This window comes from Haemaphysalis longicornis, unplaced genomic scaffold (assembly GCF_048455015.1).
Source record: "Haemaphysalis longicornis isolate Haplotype H1 unplaced genomic scaffold, Haemaphysalis longicornis Haplotype H1 scaffold_7, whole genome shotgun sequence".
In the NCBI taxonomy this organism is placed as follows: Eukaryota; Metazoa; Arthropoda; class Arachnida; order Ixodida; family Ixodidae; genus Haemaphysalis; species Haemaphysalis longicornis.
In genome coordinates, this window is record NW_027526422.1 from 7,508,520 (window position 1) to 7,533,428 (window position 24,909).

The 24,909-nt window shown below is 48.2% G+C and overlaps 1 protein-coding gene and 1 non-coding gene across 2 annotated transcripts; one reads left to right on the forward strand and one right to left on the reverse strand.

Moving 5' to 3' along the window:
* Window positions 1-496: 496 nt before the first annotated feature.
* LOC144144955 (uncharacterized) lies at window positions 497-24,282 on the reverse strand. The gene is made up of 11 exons (XM_077676457.1): window positions 24,256-24,282; window positions 22,490-22,604; window positions 21,144-21,216; window positions 20,826-20,888; window positions 13,213-13,288; window positions 11,615-11,754; window positions 10,731-10,910; window positions 8,650-8,706; window positions 6,194-6,331; window positions 5,726-5,838; window positions 497-501 (listed from the first exon to the last, which is right to left on the reverse strand). The coding sequence occupies exons 1-11, from the start codon at window positions 24,280-24,282 to the stop codon at window positions 497-499; spliced, it is 987 nt and encodes a 328-aa protein (XP_077532583.1).
* On the forward strand, window positions 2,277-2,348 carry Trnad-guc (transfer RNA aspartic acid (anticodon GUC)). Its single transcript has one exon. It is a non-coding gene; the product is annotated as a tRNA-Asp (tRNA).
* Window positions 24,283-24,909: the final 627 nt, after the last annotated feature.

Below are 24,909 nucleotides of genomic sequence, written 5' to 3' on the forward strand. Positions count from 1 at the left end.
TTCTGTTTGTCTCGGTTTAAAAATGTTGCGAGCTTCTAACATTGTGGAATCCACTGAAGTTTTGATTGTCATAGTGAGTGCTCTTAGTGCTGCAAAATTAGGATATCTGGGGCTATTTATAGAATTTAACATTGTTTTAGTGATTAGAATGCAAAGCAAGCACCTGTCTTGTGCAGGCATCAACTTTTAACAAATGGTGTTACTACCAGGAGCACCCAATTTGTTTGTCTAGGCTTTGTTATGCGAATTTTCTGCAATTTTTAGCATGCAAAACTAAGAATTAAACCATGTAGTTCACACATTTCTGCTTGTTCATCGAAATTTTAAAGTAGGTTTGCTAAACGATGTGAAGCTCTGGTTGCAAAAAAATGTTGAATACTCGGAACAGGGATATGTAGACAAATATAATGGCCAGCAAATCTTGCCTCCATTCTGGGGTATCCATGGACAGTTTTTAGCATGTCTAATCTCATCTGAATGATAAACTCGACTGCATTCAGTCTGCAAAAAGGATGGGGAGAAACCCTACTGTCCAGACAGGGTACATTTCAGGGGCTGGGGGCGTTTTTCTTTGTTTTGCCTGCCACATTGGAGTAGGTCTTGTACCTGATTTCCCTGTAAAAGAGCCGGGCACTCCAATGACCTGGCCATTCATTGCATGGACCTGGTCACCAAGTGTACCCAGAAACCTCAGTTGTGCCCCATGGATATGCCTATGGTGCACATAAAGGCAGGCCGAGGGGGCCCGACTTTTCTTGGACAACATGCACCCTTGTTTTGTTTGAAACAACTAAGCTCCAATAACTCGCTCAACTCTATTCCACTCCTGAACTGCGTTTTTACCAGAAAGGAATGTAAGCATTGACACGTTTAAATTTCCTGCTACACAACATGAGCAATGAGTGATGGTGAAGATGCAAAAGTGGTAATCTGTACAGCTCTTTGATCAATCCTGGACTCTCTGCAGACTCCTTATGAAGCAATTTTGCATTAGTTTTCCACAATTATACCAATGGTCCGAGGCTACACTGGAGAGCCCCAGTGTGGTAACATATGCATGCTATCACTGAAGCAGTGCGGTCAAATTGGAGTGGTCCAGCACTCCGCCATCATCTTGACTTCATCAGCGAGGTGTAGTTCTGTTCCCAAATACAAATATTATGGCTCCGTGCTGATACATGTGGTTTCTGTATCAAAGCCAGGGCATGAAACACTAAATTTGAACTGTAGCAACAGCTTGGTTTGCTGTACCTTAACACATCGAGCATTAAATGTAAGCACGGGCCCCTCGGTCACGCTTGGTCAACCTGCACTGACTTCGTATAATCTAAGCTAATTTTTTTCTACAAGCAAATAGGTTTTGAGATGGGGTCACCTAAATGAGAGCAAGAAATGACCATAAAACCGCGCGAAATCGCGTGGGGTGTAAAGTCTTACTGGCCCGGCTGGCTGCAGCTGGCCAGGCACTTCGGTCTCCACTGGCCGACCTTTATCTGGTGGGTGCATTGGTCATTTCATGACTGCCGGCCGCAATCGACGAGTCTAACGCTAAACAATTGGGTAATGCGTGCGAGCTCAATGAAGACAAAAAGTAGATTGCGTTGTTTTGTGCCTTTAAGAATTTTCTGTAAATGCTGGTGAGGACACCATGGAGCAGGCAGGTAGGTGGGTGAGTGGTGGACACGCACTGTCACTGCGAGGCAGAATTTTCTGTGGAAGGGTCGCATAGGACGGAACGAAAAATTGGTATCGCGCGAGCGAACGCGGCATGCAATGTAACAGAAAAGGCTGCGCACTCAGTGCTGTGGGGAAAAGAAACATAGTTCTCGCTTTGGTATTGACATTGCATTGCCTTTCGTCGCGTCGCTCGGTTTTGGCCGACGGCGCGACGAAAGTCAGGAAAAAGTGTAAGCAACGCGTGCCTGACAACACGTTTAGAATCTAATATATGTATCATAATTAACCAAACAAACACAGGTTAACATTTACGTCGCCACACTATTTCACCTACAAGCGCGTTACTTATTTTGAAAAGCCCACGCTTGATAACGATGTTTACTCGTTTACTGTGGTCGAAGATGTATACCTGTGCCTTTCATGTCGCAGACCATAAAGCCTGGAGCTACGGCCGCAGTTGCTTATCCAGTGTTCTATAAGTCAGTTAACAAAGCATTCCTGTAACACACGGAACGTAAAATTACCGTACACAAGGCAATTTTTTTTTTTTTTCAAGTGAATGCAAATAAAACTCTTTGCTTCTCATTCCTGAGCCGTGTTCCTCGTTAGTATAGTGGTCAGTATCCCCGCCTGTCACGCGGGAGACCGGGGTTCGATTCCCCGACGGGGAGGCTTTTTTTGTTTAGCGGAATGAATAGTTTTTTTTTTGTTACGCATTTGTATTCATCAAATGAATAAGTAATTTGACACTGCCAAAAAATTCCCTTTGTAGAATCTTTACACGATGCTTCATATATCGCGAGCTTAAAGGGAAGCTGAAGCGCTTTCCAAAAAATTTGAGTTAGATTAACAGTTATATAGTTTCTTGCGCGCTGATTCCGAATATCACATTGAAATTTATCGTACATGAGTCCAAGTGGCATTTATCTTGCAAAAAGCGCGGCCCCGTTTGAAAGACGCGCGCTTTTCGTCTTTTGACGCCCCTGATTGGTTGCGCCCGTCATGACGTCAAAGGAGGACACCCTTCGGCCGCGCGGGTTGTCGGAAGCATTGCGAACGATCGCACGGTTGCCTTTTCGGCAATTTAGCTTGCAGTTTAATTTTCGCACATGACTGGAAGTTTGTTTTATAATTTCCCGTGCTGTTGTTCAATTATCTTGGAGCTTAAATTTGCTTTACACGACATTGATCCCCAAAGCAGTGACTGTGACGTCGACTAGTGGGTTCCATCAAAATATTTTTGAATTAGGCAAGCAGCAAAGGAGGATTTTATACCTTATGTTAATATTAGGTACTGCCTTAACTGTTTCTTATTATACACAAAACCATTTATGCCTAAGATTAATGGGCGTTTTATAAACAATGTACCAGCGAAAAGCACGTAAGTGCACTGCGCGAAAAAATAGCGTTCATTCGCTGTAAACGTATATGCGAGACACATCTTGCCGGTACACGCATAAACCAACAAGCAGACTCTGCTTCCGCATTTCCTTTGTTCGTTGTCACCCACCCCAGCCCCGTTACTCATCCCCGTACACAGACCCACACGCGCGCGCCATTTCGGCAGCGGCGCTACGGCGCCTCCACGATTGCTAGCTGCACTTCGATGAGTGGCGTCTTACTGCTTCACATGCATTTATTCTGAAAACACTGCAGCATACTAGTGCCTGCTCAGCATTATTGGCTGTAGTAGGGCTTGATTTTCGCTTGTGCGTTGCGCATTCTGCTACAATATTACGGCCACCTCGTTATGATTAACAGGCCAGTCGGACAAGGCAGTTACGTTGTAGTTACGTTACTTTAGGTAACAATCACCAAACGTTTGTGATAATGAATCGTTGGCCTGTTCCAGCATTTCTAGATTTAAGCATTTACCGCGCTAGTCGGACAGAGGCCGTATATTTCCTCTTCGCTCCTAATTTTTTTAGTATCATCATTATATATAGCACCGACTATCACTGGAGCACACTTGAGGTTCAGTGACAACAAGTGCTTGCCAGGTTATAATATGCAGCCACACGGAATGTTGGGAAAAAAATTAGGCCCCCGCAGTCAACACAAATTATGGCACGGTGGTGGTTCGGAGTGGTGTTTTTTTTTAATTCCAGACAAACATCACCTTATCGTGACATGTATACTTGCAAAATAAGTAATCTGGTTGTCTTGGTTCTTTTACTTTGTAGGGATACTGTTTACCTCTTACCCGGGAGAGAACTATCAGGATTGGCCCCTTGTTTTAGTTTCGCCAAAAAATTGTTTTTTTGAACACTGTCTTGAGCCCATAGGGAAAGAAAACCGACGCGTTTAACGAAACAAGTATTTCCTGAACAAATGTGACTTGGTTTCTGGAATGGAACGAAACATCCCCGGCCAAAGTACAGCAGTATTCCCCATCCTTCCTAAATCTAGAAGCTATAGTGAACATTCACGTCCGTCGCACCAAAAAAAAAAAAAAACCCGCATTGAAGCGGTTTACAAAGTATTTAACGTAGTGTAGTATATTCTCTGTCATCAAGCACAGCCACCTCGGCTGTCGCTTCCGTAAGTTATCAAGCATCCCGGCGTGGCATTATTCTGCTTAGGAATACGGCATGATAACGTATGCCTCGTTTGGCGTTCGTGCATACTTTTTGAACACGAAAATTGTACAAATGAGTGCTATCATTCACAAGGAAACACGGCGAAAAGAGCATGGCCGAGGCGGCCGATCCGGCCGGAAGTCCAGGTATGACGCTTTTCAGCCGGTTTTCGCCCGCGCTCTTCGGCCTTCAGGCATCGCGCGGCGAGATGGGGCAACACGATGGGGGCGGGGCATCGGGCCACTTTTGTTTGCTCATTGCGCCGCTTCTATTGCATGTATTGCAAAAATATTTCGTACACATGAACTATTCAATGTGTACTTGCTGCTAGTCAACTTTTCTTTTAATTCTAAAACCGCTTCACCTTCCCTTTAACGAATGTTGCTACAATATTGCTTACATGTTTGAACCAGAAAGCGCACCGTCTTGGGCCCGTTCGATTCAGCCGGTACCTCTTGAACCGTTTCGCAGCAATTCAGTGCACGAACAGCGGAACCAGACCCGCACTTTTTTCGTCTGCTTCTCCACCCACTCGGCAAAGAGTACAGGCAAAGCCGTGGAGTCCAGAAAGTGAAGCAGAACACAGTCGCCCAGATAGCCGAATAACGTGAATAAAGGGGTCCGTTCGATTCGCCTCCCCCGCGTTAATCAGTTCAGCCGGGGCATAACTTCGCCATTCGTTTCAGTATACCTCGCGGACCTGGCGAGTGCAGGACTAGTCCATTCGTTTCAGTACACCTCGCGGACCTGGCGAGTGCAGGACTAGTCCATAGTCCTGCACTCGCCAGGTCCGCGAGGTGTACTGAAACGAATGGCGAAGTTATGCCCCGGCTGAACTGATTAACGCGGGGGTGGCGAATCGAACGGACCCCTTTATTCACGTTATTCGGCTATCTGGGCGACTGTGTTCTGCTTCACTTTCTGGGGTATTTATATTTACTACAACTGTATCTGACGCTTGAGGGTGGTAGCCAGCGCCACTCAGACTACACGGGGAGAAGGAAGGTCCTTCTCCCCGTGTAGTCTGAGTGGCGCTGGCTACCACCCTCAAGCGTCAGATACAGTTGTAGTAAATATAAATACCCCAGAAAGTGAAGCAGAACACAGTCGCCCAGATAGCCGAATTGGTAAGGCATTCGAGATCTAATCGAAAGGTGTGGGTTCGGTCCCCACTCTGGGCGCGTGTTTTTCTTTCTTTCTTTCTCACGTAATTAATAAAAATTAATAATAATGTAACGTCACTAACGGTAAAAAAATAGTCTAACCTTCCCCTATGCCTTCTTTGGCGTTGTAGACTGCCGGCATTTCTTTCTGTATTTCCTAACGAGCCCCTCATTTCCAAACCCTATATATATATATATATATATATATATATATATATATATATATATATATATATATATATATATATATATATAGAGAGAGAGAGAGAGAGAGAGAGAGAGACTGAGAGAGAGAGAGAGACTCGCTGTATTTCCACGGCGCAGGGCAGCTCCAGTACGGGTGCTGGGCCGAGTGGTTCCTGGCCAGGTCGAACGTGTGGCACATGGTCTCGAAGGCGTGCGTGTAAGAGGGCTGCCACCTGCCCAAGCAGACGACCAGTTACTTCAGGACGGGGCCCGGGGCCTGTGTTACGTGGGGCTGCTTGTGCGAACATTTTTATTTTGCTCGTGATCAAAACAGGTTCTTCGATGTACTTTTAAGTGATCTGTTTACGCTGGACAACACCCGCCTCGTGTAAGACCAATGAAAGAGGATAGGACGAATTAACTGTTACGCAATTACTCTCTATGTGTGTGTATATTAATTGGCAAACCATAACATGTCGTCGCAGCGCTAGGCTTGGGTGTGAATTCCTCAATCAGCTCCGTCAGTGAAGATCCGCCAGGCATGCCTTGGGCATGCCACAAAGCCGCTTATTTCTTCGTAATGCTCACAGATCGGTGCAGTCAAAGTCGTGGCAGGCGTCGTCTCCCGACACGAACTTGCAGTCGAAGATGACGTCCTTGCGCGCGTACGAGTACTCGATCAGTTTTACCGTGACGGCCAGGTAGGCGCTCACGATGCGTTGCAAAGAGAAGCGGAGGGGGGAGGGGGAGGGGGTGTACATTTGCAGTTATACATTTAAAAAATTCCCCGCATTTCCCCGAGGGGAAGAATGTGAAAGTGCGAATGCACGAGTTGAATTTGCGCGGTTCGGTAATGTTCGCGAAAGAGAGATCACACACACACACACACAACTACAAAGAAAGAAAGATGCATTTATTCACAGACACCTATTTGTGTTGTCGTTGTACTTGATTGCTAGAGCGGATCTCAGCTTTGAAATTTCGTGTCAGTACTCCTTTAAGCAGGTGCATTAGCCCTTCTCACGCCCGATTCTTGGCCAATCCCCCACGTGGGTATGTGCCATGTCAGCGGCCAGGCAGCGCGCGCCCATCTCCCCCCGTTGCCAAGGAAGACGAGGAGATTCCTGGCCAATCCCCCACGTGGGTATGTGCTATGTCAGCGGTCAGGCTGCGCGCGCCCATCCCCACGTGCGCCGACATCGCCGGTGGACGCAGGTTCAGGGTCGCTTAAGAAGTGCATTGCACTTAAAAATGTCCAAATTAGACTCCGAAGTGGGAACGTGGGAAAACGCTAAGCATACACGCTCTGCTATACACAGAGCCCATTTACTACTGTACACCAATGCGTTGCTGGGAAGAGATTTTTTGAAGGGCAGCTCCAGCATGACAAGGCACATTCTGACATAAAAATACGAAGGTCCTAGGTTCCCTCAAAGTGGGCTTCACTATTACACACAAGTGTCCTGCTGCGAAGATATTGTTTTCAGTGGCAGTATATACGCAGCATCATGTAAAAAATATGACTGCCTTAGGGCCTTCTAATGAACCCCATGTGTCGCTATGAAGCGATATTGGTGTGCACCATGTGTGCACAGAGGCGGCATTGGGGCTCTTTGGCCAGCCAATGAGCGAATGCATGACGAAACGCGGGCAAACAAGCCACAAAGCAATGCTCCGAGCGGCCGTGTGTGTACCAATGCGCACCGTCATAGCAATCAGGGGAACGTGAGACCCGCGAGAGGCGCTCGTATCAGAAGCAGCCAGTGTAGAGCACACCCGGCGACTCTGGGGTGGTTCCGGCGCGCCGTGCTGCTCGTTTCATCCTAGCCCCCGACCAATTGCGCAGGTGAGAGCGGGAGAATAAAACCTCTTTATTCAGCAGAGCCCTGTGGGAGTGGAGCCTTCTCAACAGGTAGACATGCGCCGTCCTGGATGCTACCGCTCCAGTGGTTCATCCAGAATTTCGATTTTGGGGAGGTGGGAAAGAATCTATGGGCGGGGTGCTCGTCGCTGTGGAATCCTTTTTGGGGGGTGTCGGAATCATTCTAAGGGGGGGCGTATAAATCCCTGTACCGCTATATCAACCAGCAGGAGTTGATCGCAGAGGCAGGAGCTGGACAGCAGCGTCTCCCACTGCTCAGGGAATGGGAAGGGGGTGGAAGTGGCAGGTCAGGGTTCTGGGCACATACAAGGATAATGTGCCTGATTTACGTAATTTACATTGGGCTTCCTGCTTGTTTTGGAACATCATGTGCATCAGCGTTGGGTGGGGATACGTCTGAGCACGGTTCCTTGGGTCTTTGCTATAGTTGTACGTGGGTGCACGGGGCAACGGAAGTATTCTGAGACTGAGTCTGTAATTCCCTGTAATTTTCTGGTAGGTCGCGAGTGGTGCATGTCAGTTGACCAGGCCACAGACCTTCGCCACAGTCTTCATCTGCTTCGCCGGCACCAACAGCTACCGCTAGAGGATACATCCGTGGCGAGAAGCTCCAGCGGCTACTGCGGTGGCCCCTACGACTCCTCCGCATTTGCCCCGAAGTCCGCAGGCTCCCGACTTTTGCGGCCGCATTTCCATTCGCATTTCACTCACCCACCCCCCCACCAGTCAACAAAACTTCTTCGCTGCAACAATAGCCACTGATTAATCATCGTATTTTCCTGTAAACAACCCCCTACTGGTTGTTCCACAAGAATTTGAGAGTTGTGCCAGTTGGTTGCAAATAACGCAAAAAGCGAGGACGTAAAAGTGGAGGCACACAGCTGTCCTGTATGCATGTGCTATTCTTTTGCGTCCACGCTTTCTTCGCTTTTTTTTTTTTGTTCAAATGGCTACGCTTGTCCCCACGGCGTTCAGCATAGGTCACTGGAACAAATCTTAAAGAGCTTTTAGACTAAAGTAAACGGTGGGATGTGGGAGAATGAACTACATGGCCAATCACCGCAAACGTGACATATTCTAAAAATATACCACGGATGTTTTCAGAATAAATTTAGTACAGGCACATGCATAAATGAGCGCGAACGCGTGTAAAAATGATGGTTCATTGTCGGTACAGTCCAAGAAAGGGTGTTCGCCGCAAAGCCGTGTCATATTGTATCTGAAAAAAATAGTGCCATGAGCACTAAATACATGTTGACATTCAAGGCAATGTACATAGTAGAAATTAACGAAATCAGCTGACAACGACAGTGGTCTTTGCCTGTTCTTCCTTCGCAAGAGAACGAGGTCGCAGGTTCGATTCCCGGCCGCGGCGGCCGCTTTTCTGGTGAAGGCGAAAAGCAAAAACGCCCGTGGGTACGAGATTTCGGCGCATGTTAAAGATCCCCAGGTGGTCAAAATTAATCAGGACCCCTCCACTACGGCGCGCCTCATCGCCTGCGTTGTGTCGGCGTGTTAAAACCATCCTTTCAATCAATCAATCAATCAATCAATCAATCAATCAATCAATCAATCAATCAATCAATCAATCAATCAATCAATCAATCAATCAATCAATCAATCAATCTGCCTTCGCAAGCTGTTGTTACATTGTAAAGAGCTAAGGGTAGACCGATACTGGCTTTCTACTCGTAGCTTGTTCATTAGGCGTCCAATTATTTTACAATTACACTTAAACTGTACCTTTTTCTCCGTTTCGTACGTGCGAAAAGCAGAGATATATATTGATTGACATGAAAAAGTACGGGAGAAAAGGTTAGTCTGTGTGATGTGATGGAAGGCAAAATCAAAAGTGCGCAGTCAATCCCCAGAAGATGCGGTGTGTAATCCAACGAAGAATAGAATTCTTTTTGAGCGTCATCATGAGGAAGCTGAGGAAGGAGAAGAGGGATACAGTCGGAATAGGTCGGCCTAGTACACTTTCGGTTGCCGGGAGAAGTCTACTTGTTCTGTGGCCTGTCGACCGGACGGCCAGAACCACGGTGTCCTGCGGATGTCGACCGGACAGCCACGTCCCCATCCTGTACAATAGCCAGAGGTATGGCCATCGTGCCAGTGCTCTCTGCATCCGCTGCTGGCCCAAAACATGGCCCTGACGGGACAACGACGACGCTTCCATCGCGCCTTCAACTACATTCTCTTCCCTGCGTCTGTGACCGGAGCCATACTTTAAATCTGTAAGTCTGAACTAGTTTTCACTCGCATTTGACTTGAAGTCTTCTGTTAACAACATCATTTCCGCGAACCGAAAATTTTGTCGTCTACTTATCCATCCTTGTTGTTCCTTTCACCGTCTCGAATAAATCTTCCGTTCATGATTACAAAAACCCGTGTTGCATTCTCTGACCCGTGCCTCTCAGTACCTCGCCTTGAGCCCCCGAAACCTCATAACATCACAGACTGCTGTGCTACTGACACTAACTTTTTCTTAAAGAATAAAACCTGTCCTGCCAAGAAGTGTGGGAGGAATTGTAAAACGAAGACCAAGAAAAGGGAATTGCCGGATGGAGGCTCGTGTCGCTCTGCTTTGCACAAAGAACTTTTTAAAGCCGGCTTCACTATTGTACACCAATGGCTTGCCGGAAAGATGTTTTTTCTAGGGGGGGGGGGGGATGTAAGGAGTCGGACATCCAAGTAGAAATGCCTTAGAAGTTTTTTAAATACCTCCGTAAGACCCCACGTATCCCTATGGCTCCCTATACACGTTAAAAGCCGGCTGTAGGGGCAATATAAGTGGTACGATGTCAAGGCATGAAGGACCTAACGCCTTTTACGAAGTACTTCCATAAGACCCCAAATGCATCGGCATGAAATACAGCGATGTACCACCAAATGCGTAACACAACGTCCCATTTACAGTCGGCTTTACTACTTTACCCAAATGCGTTGCTGGGATGAAAGTTTTTCAAGGGAGACATAACCGGTATTACACGGAAATGTGAAGGCATTAGGACCTTTAGTAATATCATTTTATTATGCGGGGAAAGTCCGACACACCAGAAGTTGCAGACGGCTTTCGTCGTCGAATTTTAAAATTAAACAACCAGGATTGCGCGACGGAATGTACATATACTGCGGGAATAGCGAACCCCCCGTGATCCCTAAATCTACGGTGTAGTATTTGCAGACTGCAGCCGCCAGAGGCGAAGGGAGGAAGGCAGAGAGCAGAGTATAAACGAATACCCTTTCTCCATGCAGAGCGTGACGGCGGGGAACTGGATGCCCTCCACGCGGTCCTGGCCGTACATGACGGCGGTCGGGTACGACTGGTACTGCAGGATGTCGGTGCGTGCCTGCCGCAGGCAGAAGGCCGCGCACACCGCCACGCACACCAGCCGCACCGCCCGGAACACGCAGCACAGGCTGCGCCGGTGTTAGCCTTCGTTTTTTTTTTTTTTTTTTTTTCGTATTTGGCGCCGAGACGTGATTTTTATTCAAACGTTGCTAGCACTATGCTCTTGTTCAATCCTCCAAGGAGACGTCGGGGAAAGGGGGTGGGAGGCGTCGTGCACGTGCCATCGAACTGTCCTGTTTGTAATCAATATCGACGAGATTTTAGAAAAGGTGTTATACAGAAAGTTATCTTTGCTTTACAACCAGTTCTCCCTGATCATTTGGAATCTGGCTTATTATCGTTACAAACACTGTTTCTGTCAAGCATTCTTTACAATTAGCCATATAGAATCCGACGCCTTTCTCCGAAGTCGGTCTGACCTGACGTTTCAGGTACACCAGAGATAAAACTCACTATGCTATAAAACTCATTATGCTATAGGCAGGATTTCAAGTGGTGACTTTGACTACAGGTCGGAGTTGGCCGAACTGACTGGCTGTGGATCAGGTCATTACAAACAATTTATTGCGCATATTGCCCAAAACTTCCGACTGCGTAGTGAAACCTTCGTAGCGTCTGCGTTGGTGTAACATGCGAAACAACAAGCCGAGAGAGAGAGAGAGAGAGAGAGAGACGGGAGGAGCTGTGATAAGGTTTCACGTCTCAGCAGTCAAAACTGCTCAACAATTTCTGTAACTTTTCAATAAGCTGCTGGCCCGGAGGTCGCCCTTACCTGGCCCTGTTGAGACGGCCCTTCGTGCGTCTCACGATGACTCTCTGCACGTGCAGCAGGACGTTGGTCACTCCGCTGCACATGGACAGGCCCAGCCAGAAGCCCCGGCAGCCACCCATCACGGCCAGCACAGTGGTCGACTGCGCACGAGGCCACGCACGCCGCCTGGTCACCGCCGCACTTCACCAAATCAGGCAGAAACGACGCCCCCCAACCGTTCACAAGCGCCGACAGCGATTGTTGACGGACTCTGCGTAGCTTTATGAGGTTTGTTTTTTATCACGTGATATTCAATCATCGATTAGATTTTAATCAGAGTGCTGACAGATTAATTCAGGTCACCACACACTCCTTCTTCCTCCACTGCCGACTCCCAAGTCGGTGCCCTGTCCTTTAACAGGCAGAACTATGAATGGAAATGACACCATTCAGGAAAACCCAACATGAATTCCAATTTATTCGCAAAATGATATCCGAGCCTAACCAGAATTTTCCTACCCGTTCGATATGTAGCTCTTCTTATCGTAACAAATGGATTGCGATAAACAGGTGGAGCCTAGCCTCATACGTATACACAGGGTGTCCCAACTATCATGCACCGCAATTTTTATAAAGAGCAATGGTGTTACTCGAACAAAACCTAGCGCACAATTTTCTCAGTACAGTGAAGCATTGGCCAGTATTGTTTTCGTTAATGAGATTTAATTAGTTATAATTATGTAACTCAAGAAGTACTGACCTAATCGTTGAAGTGTTAATGAGACACTTGTAGGCATCCACGAGCGGAATCTAACTGCGGTATTTTCAGCGATGAATTAATTGCGTACTTATTTATTCTGACTGATAAAGAAAACCCGCGAAATATGAAAAATACGACGTGATGGCGCTTCCCGGCGCATCATGAACCAGCGCGGCGCCCTCAAATAAGCTGATTGAGAGCAGCTGCTTTGGCCGTAGCACTTCCGAAAAGACAGCGCGTCACCTCGATAAGGGCATGCATGGAAGGAGCAGCAACAGCAAGTTTCGCAGGGCGAGTGTGGGAGATAACGCACAACATCACTCGCGGTTTCTTCTTTGTCTCTTCTCTTTATTTCATTCTGGATAACTCAGACGCAGCCTGTTCGAAGGTATCGCTTTACGTTGCGCGCGGGAGCGCAGTCACCTGGTATTTTTCTTATTTCGCGGGGTTTCTTTATCAGTCAGAAAAAAATGAGTACACAATTAGTTCATCGCTGAAAATATCGCAGTCAGATTCCACTCGTAGGTAACATAAAGTTTCATTGACACTTCAATGATTAGGGCAGACACTTCTCCAGTTAGACAGAATTAAAATAATTAATTCAATCTCATCAACAAAAAGATTACTGACGGATACTCCACTGCACTTGAAACTTTATGCGCTAGGTTTGGTTCCAGTAACGCTATTGCTCTTTTTTTTTTAAATCTTGGTGCATGATAGCTGGGACACCCTGTAAACATGCCCATCTCGGGTAAGAATACGACGCGCTGGTTATCGCAGTTGCGAAAAAGGGTTACGTCCCGCGTGCTTCCAAGTTTAAAAGAGTAGAAGTTGCATTGATAAAGGCGCGCGAACCTACCGTGTGCATGAGGATGGTTTTCAGTATGGCAACGTAGCGAAATGGAATCGTCAGTTTCATGTTCAGGTAGTAATACCTGCAGGCAAAAGAAAAGTATATAGGTTCGCTGGAACGTAGACAATGCGTTAACGATTGTTGCAGACGCCGACCAATACATGCATTTGTTTAGTGCTAGCCCTAATCTTTTCTTTTCTTTCAGAAATTTGAGAGGCAGTTCATCACAGTATTTCTACTGCAGCTGGATAAAATTCTTCACGGTTAATACCGTTAAACAATGCTTTGCCTCCCTCAACACAACGAAAATTTTAACAGCAGAGCTGTTTAGGCCGACACAAATTCGGCCGGCGTAGACGTCCCGAGCGCACGTGAGCCCGTGCCTCGCGGTGACCGCACGGCGTCCTTCAGACACGAGGAGCTCCCGTCTTCGTCGTCGTCGTGTAGCGACCGGCGCGCCACGAGTCCACCGCGCCGAACACGACGACGACGAACATGTCAAGCCATCCATTCACAATCTTTTTTTTTATTGCGTCGTTTTGCCACATGGCATAAGTAACAAGGAAAGAATAGAGAAAACATGACAGAAGTACGACACATAAGGAAAGGAAAAATTACTATGATCTCGCCGCCTTTCGCCCTTACCCGCGCTCCTTTCCTCCTCCGTGTTTTGCTATTTTCTTTTTCTCAGGCCAGCGCCGCCCGCCATTGGTGAGCGGAACATCCCCTCGCGAGGGGCACGATCAAATGCAGAGCATTTCCGGGGGCGCACGACGTTAAGTAGTTTGCGTTACGTTAATGTTGTTGCACTTGTGGCAACTGCTGACGAGAGAGCGCTCGTCAGCAGTAAAGGGGGACTCCGGCGAGTAAATGCGTCGCATAGGGGGTGGGTGTATTGCGTCAACGTTTACTGTTTGGGGAGTTGGTGGTAGTGAATGCGTTGTATCAGCAGCTTCTTGACGTAGTTTGAATGAGTCAAGGATATAAGGCGCGTTCGTAGCCTCCCATTCTGTGTCGGCTTTGTGGCGCAGTGGGTAGAGCACCATGTGCATTGCGTTCCGCCCGCAGGGTCGAGGGATCGAAACCAGGCACCGGATAGTATTTTTTTTATATAGTGTAGGGGGACGGGTGCGGACTACGACTACGGACGTCAACGCGGGTGACATCGTGAGTTACTGAAATGCTCTGCATTTTAAAAAAATACACACACACCGCACGTGGAGACACGCCACCGGACCAGCTGACGAAGAAGTGGAGGTCTACGGAGGCGAGGACGCGCTACAAAAGGATTTACCCTTCGCGGCTGTGCCTTCGGAAGACGATGACGAAAGGGATGACGACGATCGCTACTGACACTGTACACACTTTAATGGTCTTTCCTTTACAGTGCCCTCCAAAATGGCTTGGCACTGCTGGGGTCCGGCTGCTGCCTCTCTCCTGGGATCCGCTGTCTGTGTGGGGAGAAGCCAGGTAGACCTCAAGCTCTGCTTTTTCTCCAGACTTGCACCACTAGTGCAAGCAGCGCCAATTTTTTGCACCCACCACAGTTTGGAATCCACCAGCGGTATTTATTCATTTATTTATTTAATTATTTTATTAGTACTTATACATCGCCCATTAGGCATTGTTGTGTGTGCGTGTGTGTGTGTGTGGGGGGGGGGGGGTTTACAGTAAAAAATAAAAACAAGTTATAACCAAAGCAAAAATCATACATAACAGCTTACAGGAGAAATCTAAGAATGTAAACAAGAGTGCATTGCCATCGCGCCTGCTTTGAGGAAACTTGTACAAGCCGCAAGAAGTTTTAATTTTGACTGATTAGCAGTACAACTCTTGCAGCGTAGGATCATCATGAAAAGGGTGTGTCAGCGTTCCTTGCGGCTTGTGCAAGAACTCAGAAGCAAGGGTTTTAATGCGTGGTTTCAATGGATTCCATCTCATGTTGGTGTCAAGGGCAATGAGACCGCTGATCAGATGGCACAGATTGCGCTGTCATTTGCCCCGACTGTTAGTTTCTGCCGATCACTGGAACGACTTCAGGCGACGAGTCGTCGAACATTTCAAGTCTTTGGAGCTTCTTATCATCAGCCTTGCGTCACAAAGGGACTTACGAGATCGGAGGCACTTCGCTGTGCCGCATCCGAACGGGCTCAGCGAAGACCACAGCATGGCTATACAAGGTGGGCCTCGTGCGATCGCCTCTGTGTTCGTGTTGTGTAGAGATGGGGGATGTACAACATTATGTCATGTGTTGCCCAGAGCATGATGCCGAACGGACCGCAATTCTCTTTGCGATTCGAAAGGTGGCAGCCACGCACAGCACTCTGGAACGTGTCGCGCCTTCTACTAAGCTTCGTTCAGGAGACGGAACTGGCAGACTTGCGGTGAAAGGACCCTAACAGTGACTAATTAGGATGAGCTCGGGCATATCCAGCCGGGCTAACCCCGCCTGATCCTACACAACCACCACCACCAATACCACCCCAATGTAAAGAACGTACAAAATGCAGGAGTACAACAAAAGCAGTAATAATACGCAAACGAAAGTAAACACCAACAACCAAAGAAAGTAAAACAGCAATTACGAGATTTTGAGGGAATTTCTCCGCCACGTGCCTATCCAGCAACCTCTAAGTGACTTTTGAAGAAAGTCAGTCTAAATTAACATTAAACAACTGAAACCAGCCACTTTGATCATATTTTATTTGTCGTTTACATTTACCGCATGGGTAAATACAGTTGTATTTAGTCACGGGTGAGTTATGATAATTGCAGTGGCCACAACTACGATACCAATGATTTCGCCACAGATTCGCATTTTGAACCAAACATTTCTGAGACTCAATGATGGCGACGTCACCCCAAAAATGCACTGTAGGAAAGTCAACTTTCTCAGAAGATGATGATGATCGTGGGTAAGTGAAAAATGGTTGAAAAGCGAAGATTTCTCTGTCCGAGAGCCAATGTCTTCAAAATCCAAAGTCGAAGACCAAAATCCAAATCGTTACGCCCACAACGCACTGCAGAAAAGCCAATTTACACAATGGGTTTTCACAAAAGCACACCAGTCACCTCAAGAAAAATATGAAGGAAGCTAAACTCGCTAGACTTGAAGATAGCGAAGCTGTACGGAACCTTCACGACCATAACGAAGGTTTAAGTCCACGATTGCAGCCGATTTGCTTCTTTTTCGCTGCCGCACCGACCTTTACTCCATCATTGTGTCTATAAGGGCGAGCTTATGTCCTTTTTTTGGAGGTGATAATGATTGGACATCATTTTGGAGGCGCGTTCGCTATGACGCGTCACTCTCGTTCCGAGCAAGCGTTGCCATGATTACAACGAACGCCGCAGTTCTCTTGCAAGCGTTGCCATGATTACAACGAACGCCGGAGTTCTCTTTTGTAGCGTAGGCTACACTGGCCGAGGTTGAGCAGTTTCGCGTGGGCCGTGAAGGGCCGTTCTGCGCAAGCGCAAGGAGCATTGGATTGGTTTGGATCGGATTGGATTGGCTTGTATTGGATTAAATTGGATTGTGTTGGATTGAAATCCAATCCAATTGGAGTACGGGTGTGTAGAGAATTGAGTCTGCACATTCGCCGGTCTGCGCATTCCAGAGGAGTGACGTCATAGCCGCGGCAGACGCACTGGCGCCTGCGCGTGCCTAGCTGTGCGCCCCCGTTGCGCAGTAGCCAAGTATGACGCTGCGCCGGAGCCGCTTGATAGCCGTTTCGCGTGGCTCCTGGAGAGCCGTGCTCCGGGAGGAGCCATGCGCGAGGAGCAGCGACTGGACTGGACTGGACCGGACTGGACCGGACTGGATTGTATTGGATTGGATTGGTTTGGAAATCGTTTTAGCAACAGTAAGCATGATAATCAGCTAATTCTAGACAACCAGGAAACCGAATAATAATCAGATGAAGCTTAGCTCACGCTACCTATATCCTGGCATAGACGAGCTAAGCCACTGCTAATTTTTTTTGTTTGGCCAGTCTTGGCCAATCTCTCTAAGGGGGTATGCTTGGCTTGCAAACGTGCGCCGGGGACGCTGGGTGGTCGCCGCGAGGCACAAACACACGAGCACTCGGCATTTTTTGTTTTTTTAACTGCCCAGTGGCCACCGCGAGGCCCACGCTCACGTGCGCGCTCGACAATTTTTTGGTATTGGTAGCTGCGGTCACAAAAAATTACGATTTGCTAAACAGCTTCCCTGCCAAAAAACGCTTCCCGTGGCCGGAACCGAACCTGGTCCCCCACGTTGTGAAGCCAGCGTCCATGCCATGGCGCCATTACGACACTGTCACAGCAGTTTGGATTTTGGACTTTGAATTTCACTCAGGTTGCGTGCGAGAAAGCTTCGCGTTTTAATCATTTCTCTCTTAAGAAGGGGGATTTTTTTAATCTAGTGTGTAGTAATTGATCTGATTACTAATTATCAACTATTATTCGTGCTATCTGATGATATGTTGATTAGCCGGAATGAATAAATTACTAGCTAATGCTCACAAGCCATAAAACTTGCAGAATACAGGAAAAAAGAACGGTGCTTCATATCACACGTTCCACAGTGTTATCCATTTCTCAATTTTGCACGGGGTCGCAGGACAACTTCATAGACAACTATGTAGGGCAACTTCGCGCAATTGTCTTGCGTGGGCAAGGTGTTCGAGCCCGTCCTGATGACGCGGTGGCAAGATTATCTCGAAGACAACGACCTCTACCCCGCAACGATGATTGGGTTCCGACGGAATCTCTGCACGCAAGACGACATGCTGTAATTGAGACAGCTAACCATCGACAGGGACACCCGAGACACCAGGGGATCGACCTACAAGGAGCTTTTGATAACGTTAACCACTCGGCAATGCTCGAACAAATTTCGAGGTTGGACATGGGCAAAAGATCTCACGAGTATATCAAAAGTTTCTTGACGAGGCAAACAGTGGTGCTCGTCGCCGGAGACGTCGAGACCAAAGCCAAGGAGGTCGGGAGCCGAGGCACGCCGCAAGGGTCAGTGATCTCGCCGCTCCTATCCAACCTCGTGATGATCAGGGTCGCCTACGGGCTCGCCGAGGTGGAGAAGGTCGAGCATACAACATACGTCCACGATATCCCCCTGTGGGTCGAGGGAGGTAGCGACGCCAAAGTGGAAGAGGTCCTGCAGAAAGCAATGAGGACGATCGAGGAGAGCCTCAATTGTGCTTGGCTGAGAGATGCTCACCGCTGCTACTGTGCAAGCTCAAGGACAGACAGCGTGGACAACAAAGGAGAGAACGAAACGAGATTAAGATCTACACCCAAGACGGGTCGGCAATCCCCAGGATATCCGACATCCGAGTACTGGGCATGCTTCTCAACGAGAAAGGGCAACAGTGGGGGCACAATGGCGAAGATGGTCGGCAAGGCGGCCAGTGCCATTCAGCTTATGAAACGGGTTTCCAATAAAAAGAGGGGGCTGCGCGAGGAGAACCTGACACGATTCGTGCAGTCATTCGTCATGAGCCACATAACATGCGTGGCGGCGTTTCGCAAGTGGGAGACCAATGAGATGAAAAAGCTGGAATCGCTCTTCTGAACGGCGTATAAGAAGGCCTTCAGACTACCCGAGTCCACGAGCACCGAGCGAGTGCTGAGCATGGACGTACACAATACCTTGGACAAAGTCATCGAGGCCCAACAGATGGCGCAGCAAGAGAGGCTGACCATAACCAGAACAGGCAGAATAATTCTGAACAAGTTGGACTACAACTACCACAAACAGCAGAACGCCAAGACGCAGCTACGAGACGACACCGGGGACAAAATCCAGGTGGATACAGTCCCGCGCGACATGCACCTGGAGTACGACGAGTGCAAGCGGTGAGCAGGGGCGAAGGTGCTGGCGGAGCTACACGCCGGCGACGCCGAAGCCCGCTACGTCGATGCAGCAGAATACCACAACGAACGGGGCTTCGTGGTGACGGTGGTCGACGCCGTGGGCAACCTCCGAGCAGCCAGCGTTGCGAGCGGCAGACACGAGGGAGCAGAAAAGGTGGCGATCGCGTTGTCCATTAAAGATCCCGGCTGCACAACGGTCCTGAGTGATTCCAGGCAAGCTGTCAAAAACTTCCTAAAAGGCAGGGTTTCCCCCGTAACAGAGAAACTATATGTAACTGCGAAGACATCCAAGCCTCACGGGGAAGCGAAGGATCAACTGGTTTCCGGCACATGCAGGGACGGGGTTGGAAGTTGCTGAGAACCACCGTAGAATCGCACACGCTCGTGCGCGCGAACTCACTAACTGCGCCGAGCAAAGTGTCGGAGAGCATTTGTGGCACAGCACACGAGACCGGATGACTACGTACAAAGACATTATTCAGGCCTATCGACTTACCAGGCGCACGCTCCCGCCTCCCTGCAAAGGATTGAGCAGGGATCAGGTGGTCGTCTATAGGCAACTCCAAACAAAGATGGTCCCGAGTCCTTACCTAAAGCACAAGATGTACCCGGAGACATATCCTGATGTCACCTGTCGGGTGTGTCGCAAATCCCCAGCAAGAATCGAGCACCTCGTCTGGGATTGTCTCACATACCGGGACGAATCACAAACAAGATGCCGCCTACCTTCGAGGAGGTGGTGCGGACGAAAGGTCAAAATCTTCAACTCAGGCTGTACAGCGAGTCATCGTGGCGCTGGCCAGGCAGGGGACCCCGGTGACCCGGTGACGGGAACCGGAGTGCCCCTAGCAGGACTGGCTAGATCTGCGGTAACGACTCCGGCCAAGTCATGAAGACCTAGCAATACCCAAGGTTTCCCAATCCAATTTAATCTCGCAAATGTTGTTCATCGCAGGGTCATTGCAGTGTTGTATTTCTTTTTTTTTTTTTTTTTGGGGGGGGGGGAGGGTAAGGGGGTGGAGGTGGGGGGAGGGTGCAGAGCGAAGTCAGTTCTGGCCTGCATTCGCTAGTTCGTCATTTATAAGAAAGTCGGGGGAGGGGCGCATGGTAGGGAGTGTCGGAAGCCTCACTGTGCGCGATACATGCTTCACCGCAGTACTACGGTACCCGCGGTGGTGCACCCTTTACAGGAGACGCCATGAGCTTCCTCTGAATTTCTGCTGCTTTGAGGACCGCATTCACAGCCCCATGGACGCGAAAGCGTTCGCAGCTGGAGTCGCAGGAAAGGCGGCGTCGGTGGGGGTACGCGAAAATCCTGATTGGTCAGTAGGGTCACGACGGGTGCGAGTCACGTGGGAGAACGGAAAGTTCCCATCCGTCGCTGAGTTCTCCGAGTGGGCTGTGATCCTGGCGTCATCGTTCGCCTGCGTAGACTGCGGGGCCACCGGGGGAGAACAGGGGTGTAAGTCACGTATAGAAGAAAAAGAGTCCATCCGTCAAGGTATACACCAAATAGCGCTGTGATTTTGACGTCCTCGTTTGCCCGTGAAGGGTGTGTATCTTCCTCCCCCTAAAAAAAATTCTGGCTGCGGCCCCGGGGCAGCCCTGGATCGCACCGCAGCTTTTCTGAACTGCGAGGACAAAACGAGTTTTCCATTCAAGCAACAACCGACGTCGTATCGAGGATGGTGCGGCCAGATGGGTGTGTTTTTTATAACAGGCACTTTGTGCATGAAAGTTACCCGTTGAATGGCGCTCCACTTTCGTGGCTTTGGTAGCCCAGCGTAATGTCGTAGGTAGTTTCCCTGCACGGTAAAAAAAAAAACAACGGCAGGTTAGTTCATATTACACAACAGTTGATAGCACAAACGCTTAAATAACGGCGCGTATAAAAGAAAAGCCTATTCTTGGCGCAGCATGCTTGCGTACTACGAAGGAACGCCCATGGCTACGAAGGAACGCCCAAGTTAACATTAATTAAAACACAAAGAAAACAGCGTTTCGGCAAGAATTATTTTTTTAATTCCAAAAAGGGTCCCATTTTTTTCGCTTTTACTTACTCGCACGGATTTCGGCACTTTTTCTTGCACAGCTGATCGTAAATGGTCTTGCTCCTCTTGAGAACACAATCGGCTGCGTTGGTAGAACAAATTTAAGCGAAGCGCTTCAGTGATTCACTTCTTTCAGGCCGCAATTCTCGTAGCAGAAGTGCGCCATGTTTTCTGCACACGTATAATCCCGAATAACATGAAACTCCCGCTATTTTTCTGGCTTGATCCCTTTCACGGTCATTCGTACGAAGGCTGCAGCAGATACGAATGGCCCACCAACAGGAATCGTACTGCTCCGTTTTGGACGAACGGAGTTCGGAGGGGGTCTCTCGTCGATACCGCCGTTACTGTCAAGTGAAGGAACGCGCTTCCATTCGCAATTCTAGGAAAATACTGATTTGTACTCGTAAGTGCAAGTAAAAGGTTGGCCCTCCGGTTTGAGGCATGCACTCACCTTTTGCTCTGTGTTGTACGGGTTGAATGCGTATCTAATGCAGGGAGAATCGCATGTTATGAACAAATGTCTGGCTGACAATATCGACATCACAAACCGCTACACGTGTTAAAGTACGTATTACTGCTGAAATGCGACGCCCGTCGAGGAAAATTATGAAATGACAGCCGTGAGTTGAAAGAAGAAAACAGAATGGCGACGAGCATTGTGTCGAGGCGGGATCCAACTGAGGACAAATTCAAATTAATCCGTCTTGATTTTCCAGAAAAAGCTTAAGCCTGTGCGGTCACCCGAGCTAAGAACTAAGAGCCCAGGAAACCGTTAGAAGGCACCGGCGTAACAGGTACGTGGGGAAAAAGAAAAAAAAAAAATTCTGAGAGTTGAATCCAGTTGGGATGCACAATAATGTGCACATAAAAACGTTTCGGTGTTCACCTTTGTTAATTACGGACCTCGTAGGCCGTTTAATTGCACTAGGACAATACCAGACTCCAAATTCAAGTTCAATATGTGTGGCAGTATAAAAACCAGGGATAGGACTACTATAACTTTATTGCTTGTATTTGCAAGTTATTTGCATCTAAAGCTTTCGTTCGTATTTTGCTGTTACCCCCCCTCCCCCTAAAAAAGCACACCAAGAAACGCATCCATCAAACGGATGGAAAATCACACTATAAAGAACAAAGTTTGTTACGTTGATCCAGGTAAAGGCCACCACGGGAAGTGGCAACGTTTACAATCGGCAACAGCTGGGCCACCCAATTGTTCTTCATAGTCCTGGAGTAGATTATTCTTCGTAGCCCACCTCATACCCCACCTGTAGTTGATTAGCGCACCCCCTCGTTTTTCGAAAAGAAAAACCGCAACATACTAATGCTGGACGGCATATGGCTGCGCGTACCTGTCTGCTTGTCATCGCACATGATGTCGTTGAGCTTGTTCCGAAACGGGTACGACTTCATGATGCAGCCGCACTTGCCAAACGTGATGTTCATCCGGCACTCTTCCATGCAGAGCTGCGTGACACGGGGTGGACACGTGACCCAACACATTCCCACGAATGCAGTGATCACTCTATCATCGATTTTTATTCACCAGCGAATAACATTTATTCCTCCTCTGGAGCTCTAAGCGAGGGGCTCTGCAACGCGTACGCGGTCACTGTATACGTTTACAGTAGCAGGTCATCATCATGCATGTCTTCAGCGCATGCTTGCAGTAGAGTGAACTAGAGCGCTGAAGGTTCTTTCATTTTTCCACTTTTACAAGGCCTCAACAATAAAAGGCATGCCCAGTGTTTGAATAAATCTCCAGTATGATGCTTGTGCCCAGGAAGTCATGCACCTTTTTAGGCACCCTTTAACGCTTTGAGGGTCGAATTTTTTTTCGCCAAATGCGACCCCCCCAGGGTCGATTTTTTTATTGCTGATTTAAATTCTTCGGATGAATCTATTACGAGAAAAAATTATCGTAATTTTTTTAGGGTGACCATAAAGTGACAAAAAAAATAGTTTGTGTTGTTACATGTGGTTTATTCATGAGTAACACAAGAAAAATTCTAAATAAAAACGAGAGAGTAGCAAGCCGGCACATTTTGAGTAAATCAAAATCAGACAGACATCAGTTTCGCGGGCGCAAAAAGCGGGAAGCGTCCAGAGGACGATACCAAAACCAGCCTCTGCACTCGCGCGGGCGCGCGCATGGCGCCCACGGCCGGATGCGGGAGCGATAGACGGCGCACCGCTCATAAAACACGCACAAAAAAAGGAGAAAAGAGCCTCATCAGTTTCGCAGGTGACCTTGGTCTGTGGCAGGCGCAAGAAGCGAAAGGCACCCGGGCGCCCGGTGGGAATTGAAGGACTCTGGCGATACCCAGCGCGCCCCCTTGTTATAGGATGCGCAAGCGATAGCCGGCGTTCCGCGAAGTAAATCATAAAAAAAAAGAAGAGCCATCAGAGCAAGAAAAAAATTTCACGTATTTCCAAAGTGTGGCAGCACATGCCAAGCAAGACAAGTTGGCGAAAAAGGCGCGCTTTTTAAAGATACAAGCAATGCCGTACATGTACGTCATTGACCATTTTGAAAGTGTTTGTCGATGCCGTACATGTACGACCGTAACCCTCAAGGAGTACTAACACGAAATTTTCATGTTAAGTTTCTTTTGCTGCTATGCGGGCCTGCCCTCCCACTCATCATGGAACAACACATTAGATGGTCGGTCGCAGCGTAAATAATTATTTACAGCCTCATTTATTCATTCCAGTTCCGGTTTCGACAAAACAACCACTGAGGCGGCCGCCATGACAGGGGGGCGCTAGTGATGTCACCATTTTCGTCGCACCACTGCCGGTGTGAACGCACATGTGCCCAGACTGGCCGTTGTTTCCACCATCTCCACACAACCGGGCAGCACGACTTGATACATACGTGCTGGGGCAGCGCGCGCCAATGACAGCCAACGCTATGGCCATGTCACGGGAGCCCTCACATCAGCAGTTTGGGGCCAGGACTACTCAGCCCCCCCTGGCCACGCTGGCCTTGCCCCCTCCCCTTCCCCCCCCCCTTACTACTCCCCAAAGTTCCATTGCCAGTGCCATTACCAGTTGAACTTTCTTTTGTGTTGCCTTTACCTTTTCACTTAAAATCCTATAGTGACGGAAATCTTACTGCATCACTGTTGGTGCAGACGTGCATGGCTTACTTTCATACTTTCCATTCATTCCTTCAAATCCTTACCATAGGAGCACAAGCGCTCTAGAAGAAGCAGCGGCGGTTAGGGCGTCCGTATTTGTATTCCATTTTTTAAAACTTTTCACTGTGAACGCCACGTTTACACAAAATACATTTAAATATATACGCAAGAGAAAGAGGATCATTGTCTAATGTTGGGGATAGCCTATGCTCAGGGAATGAATATGTTGCTGTATGTCACCTTCCGTTAAATTGCTTTGTGTGCTTTCTTGAGCACGAAAAAAAGGCTGCAGTCTTCTGTGACCCCTTTGGCAATTTTAATCAGCGGCTCGTCAAATGTACACGAGTGTTCTGTCTCAGCTTCCCAGTGGGCAATCACGGCAACTCGTGGAAAAAGAAGATCATCGATAATTTACATTTCTTAGGGACGAAGACCTTGTCACTTACAGGCAGAGGTCATAAGTATGTATAATTTATTCAGTACTGAAATGAGGCCAAGCTGGATGCACTAAAAATCAGAATCAGATTCAGATTATGGTGCACGCGCGAAACCTGCACCCAGGCTTGGGGCGTGCTGTTGTGGATGGCTCTGGAGCAATTCTGACCATGTGGGGGTCGTTAACGTGCTCT

Excerpts from the sequence above, each read along its gene's own strand:
- LOC144144955 (XM_077676457.1), bottom strand. The coding sequence starts at position 24,282 with ATGCACGTCTGCACCAACAGTGATGCA. Across the intron at positions 21,217-22,489 it reads GTGCGATGACAAGCAGACAG|CCGATTGTGTTCTCAAGAGG; the intron begins GTACGCGCAGCC and ends CTACCAACGCAG. Across the intron at positions 5,839-6,193 it reads GACTTTGACTGCACCGATCT|GTGGCAGCCCTCTTACACGC; the intron begins GTGAGCATTACG and ends CTGCTTGGGCAG.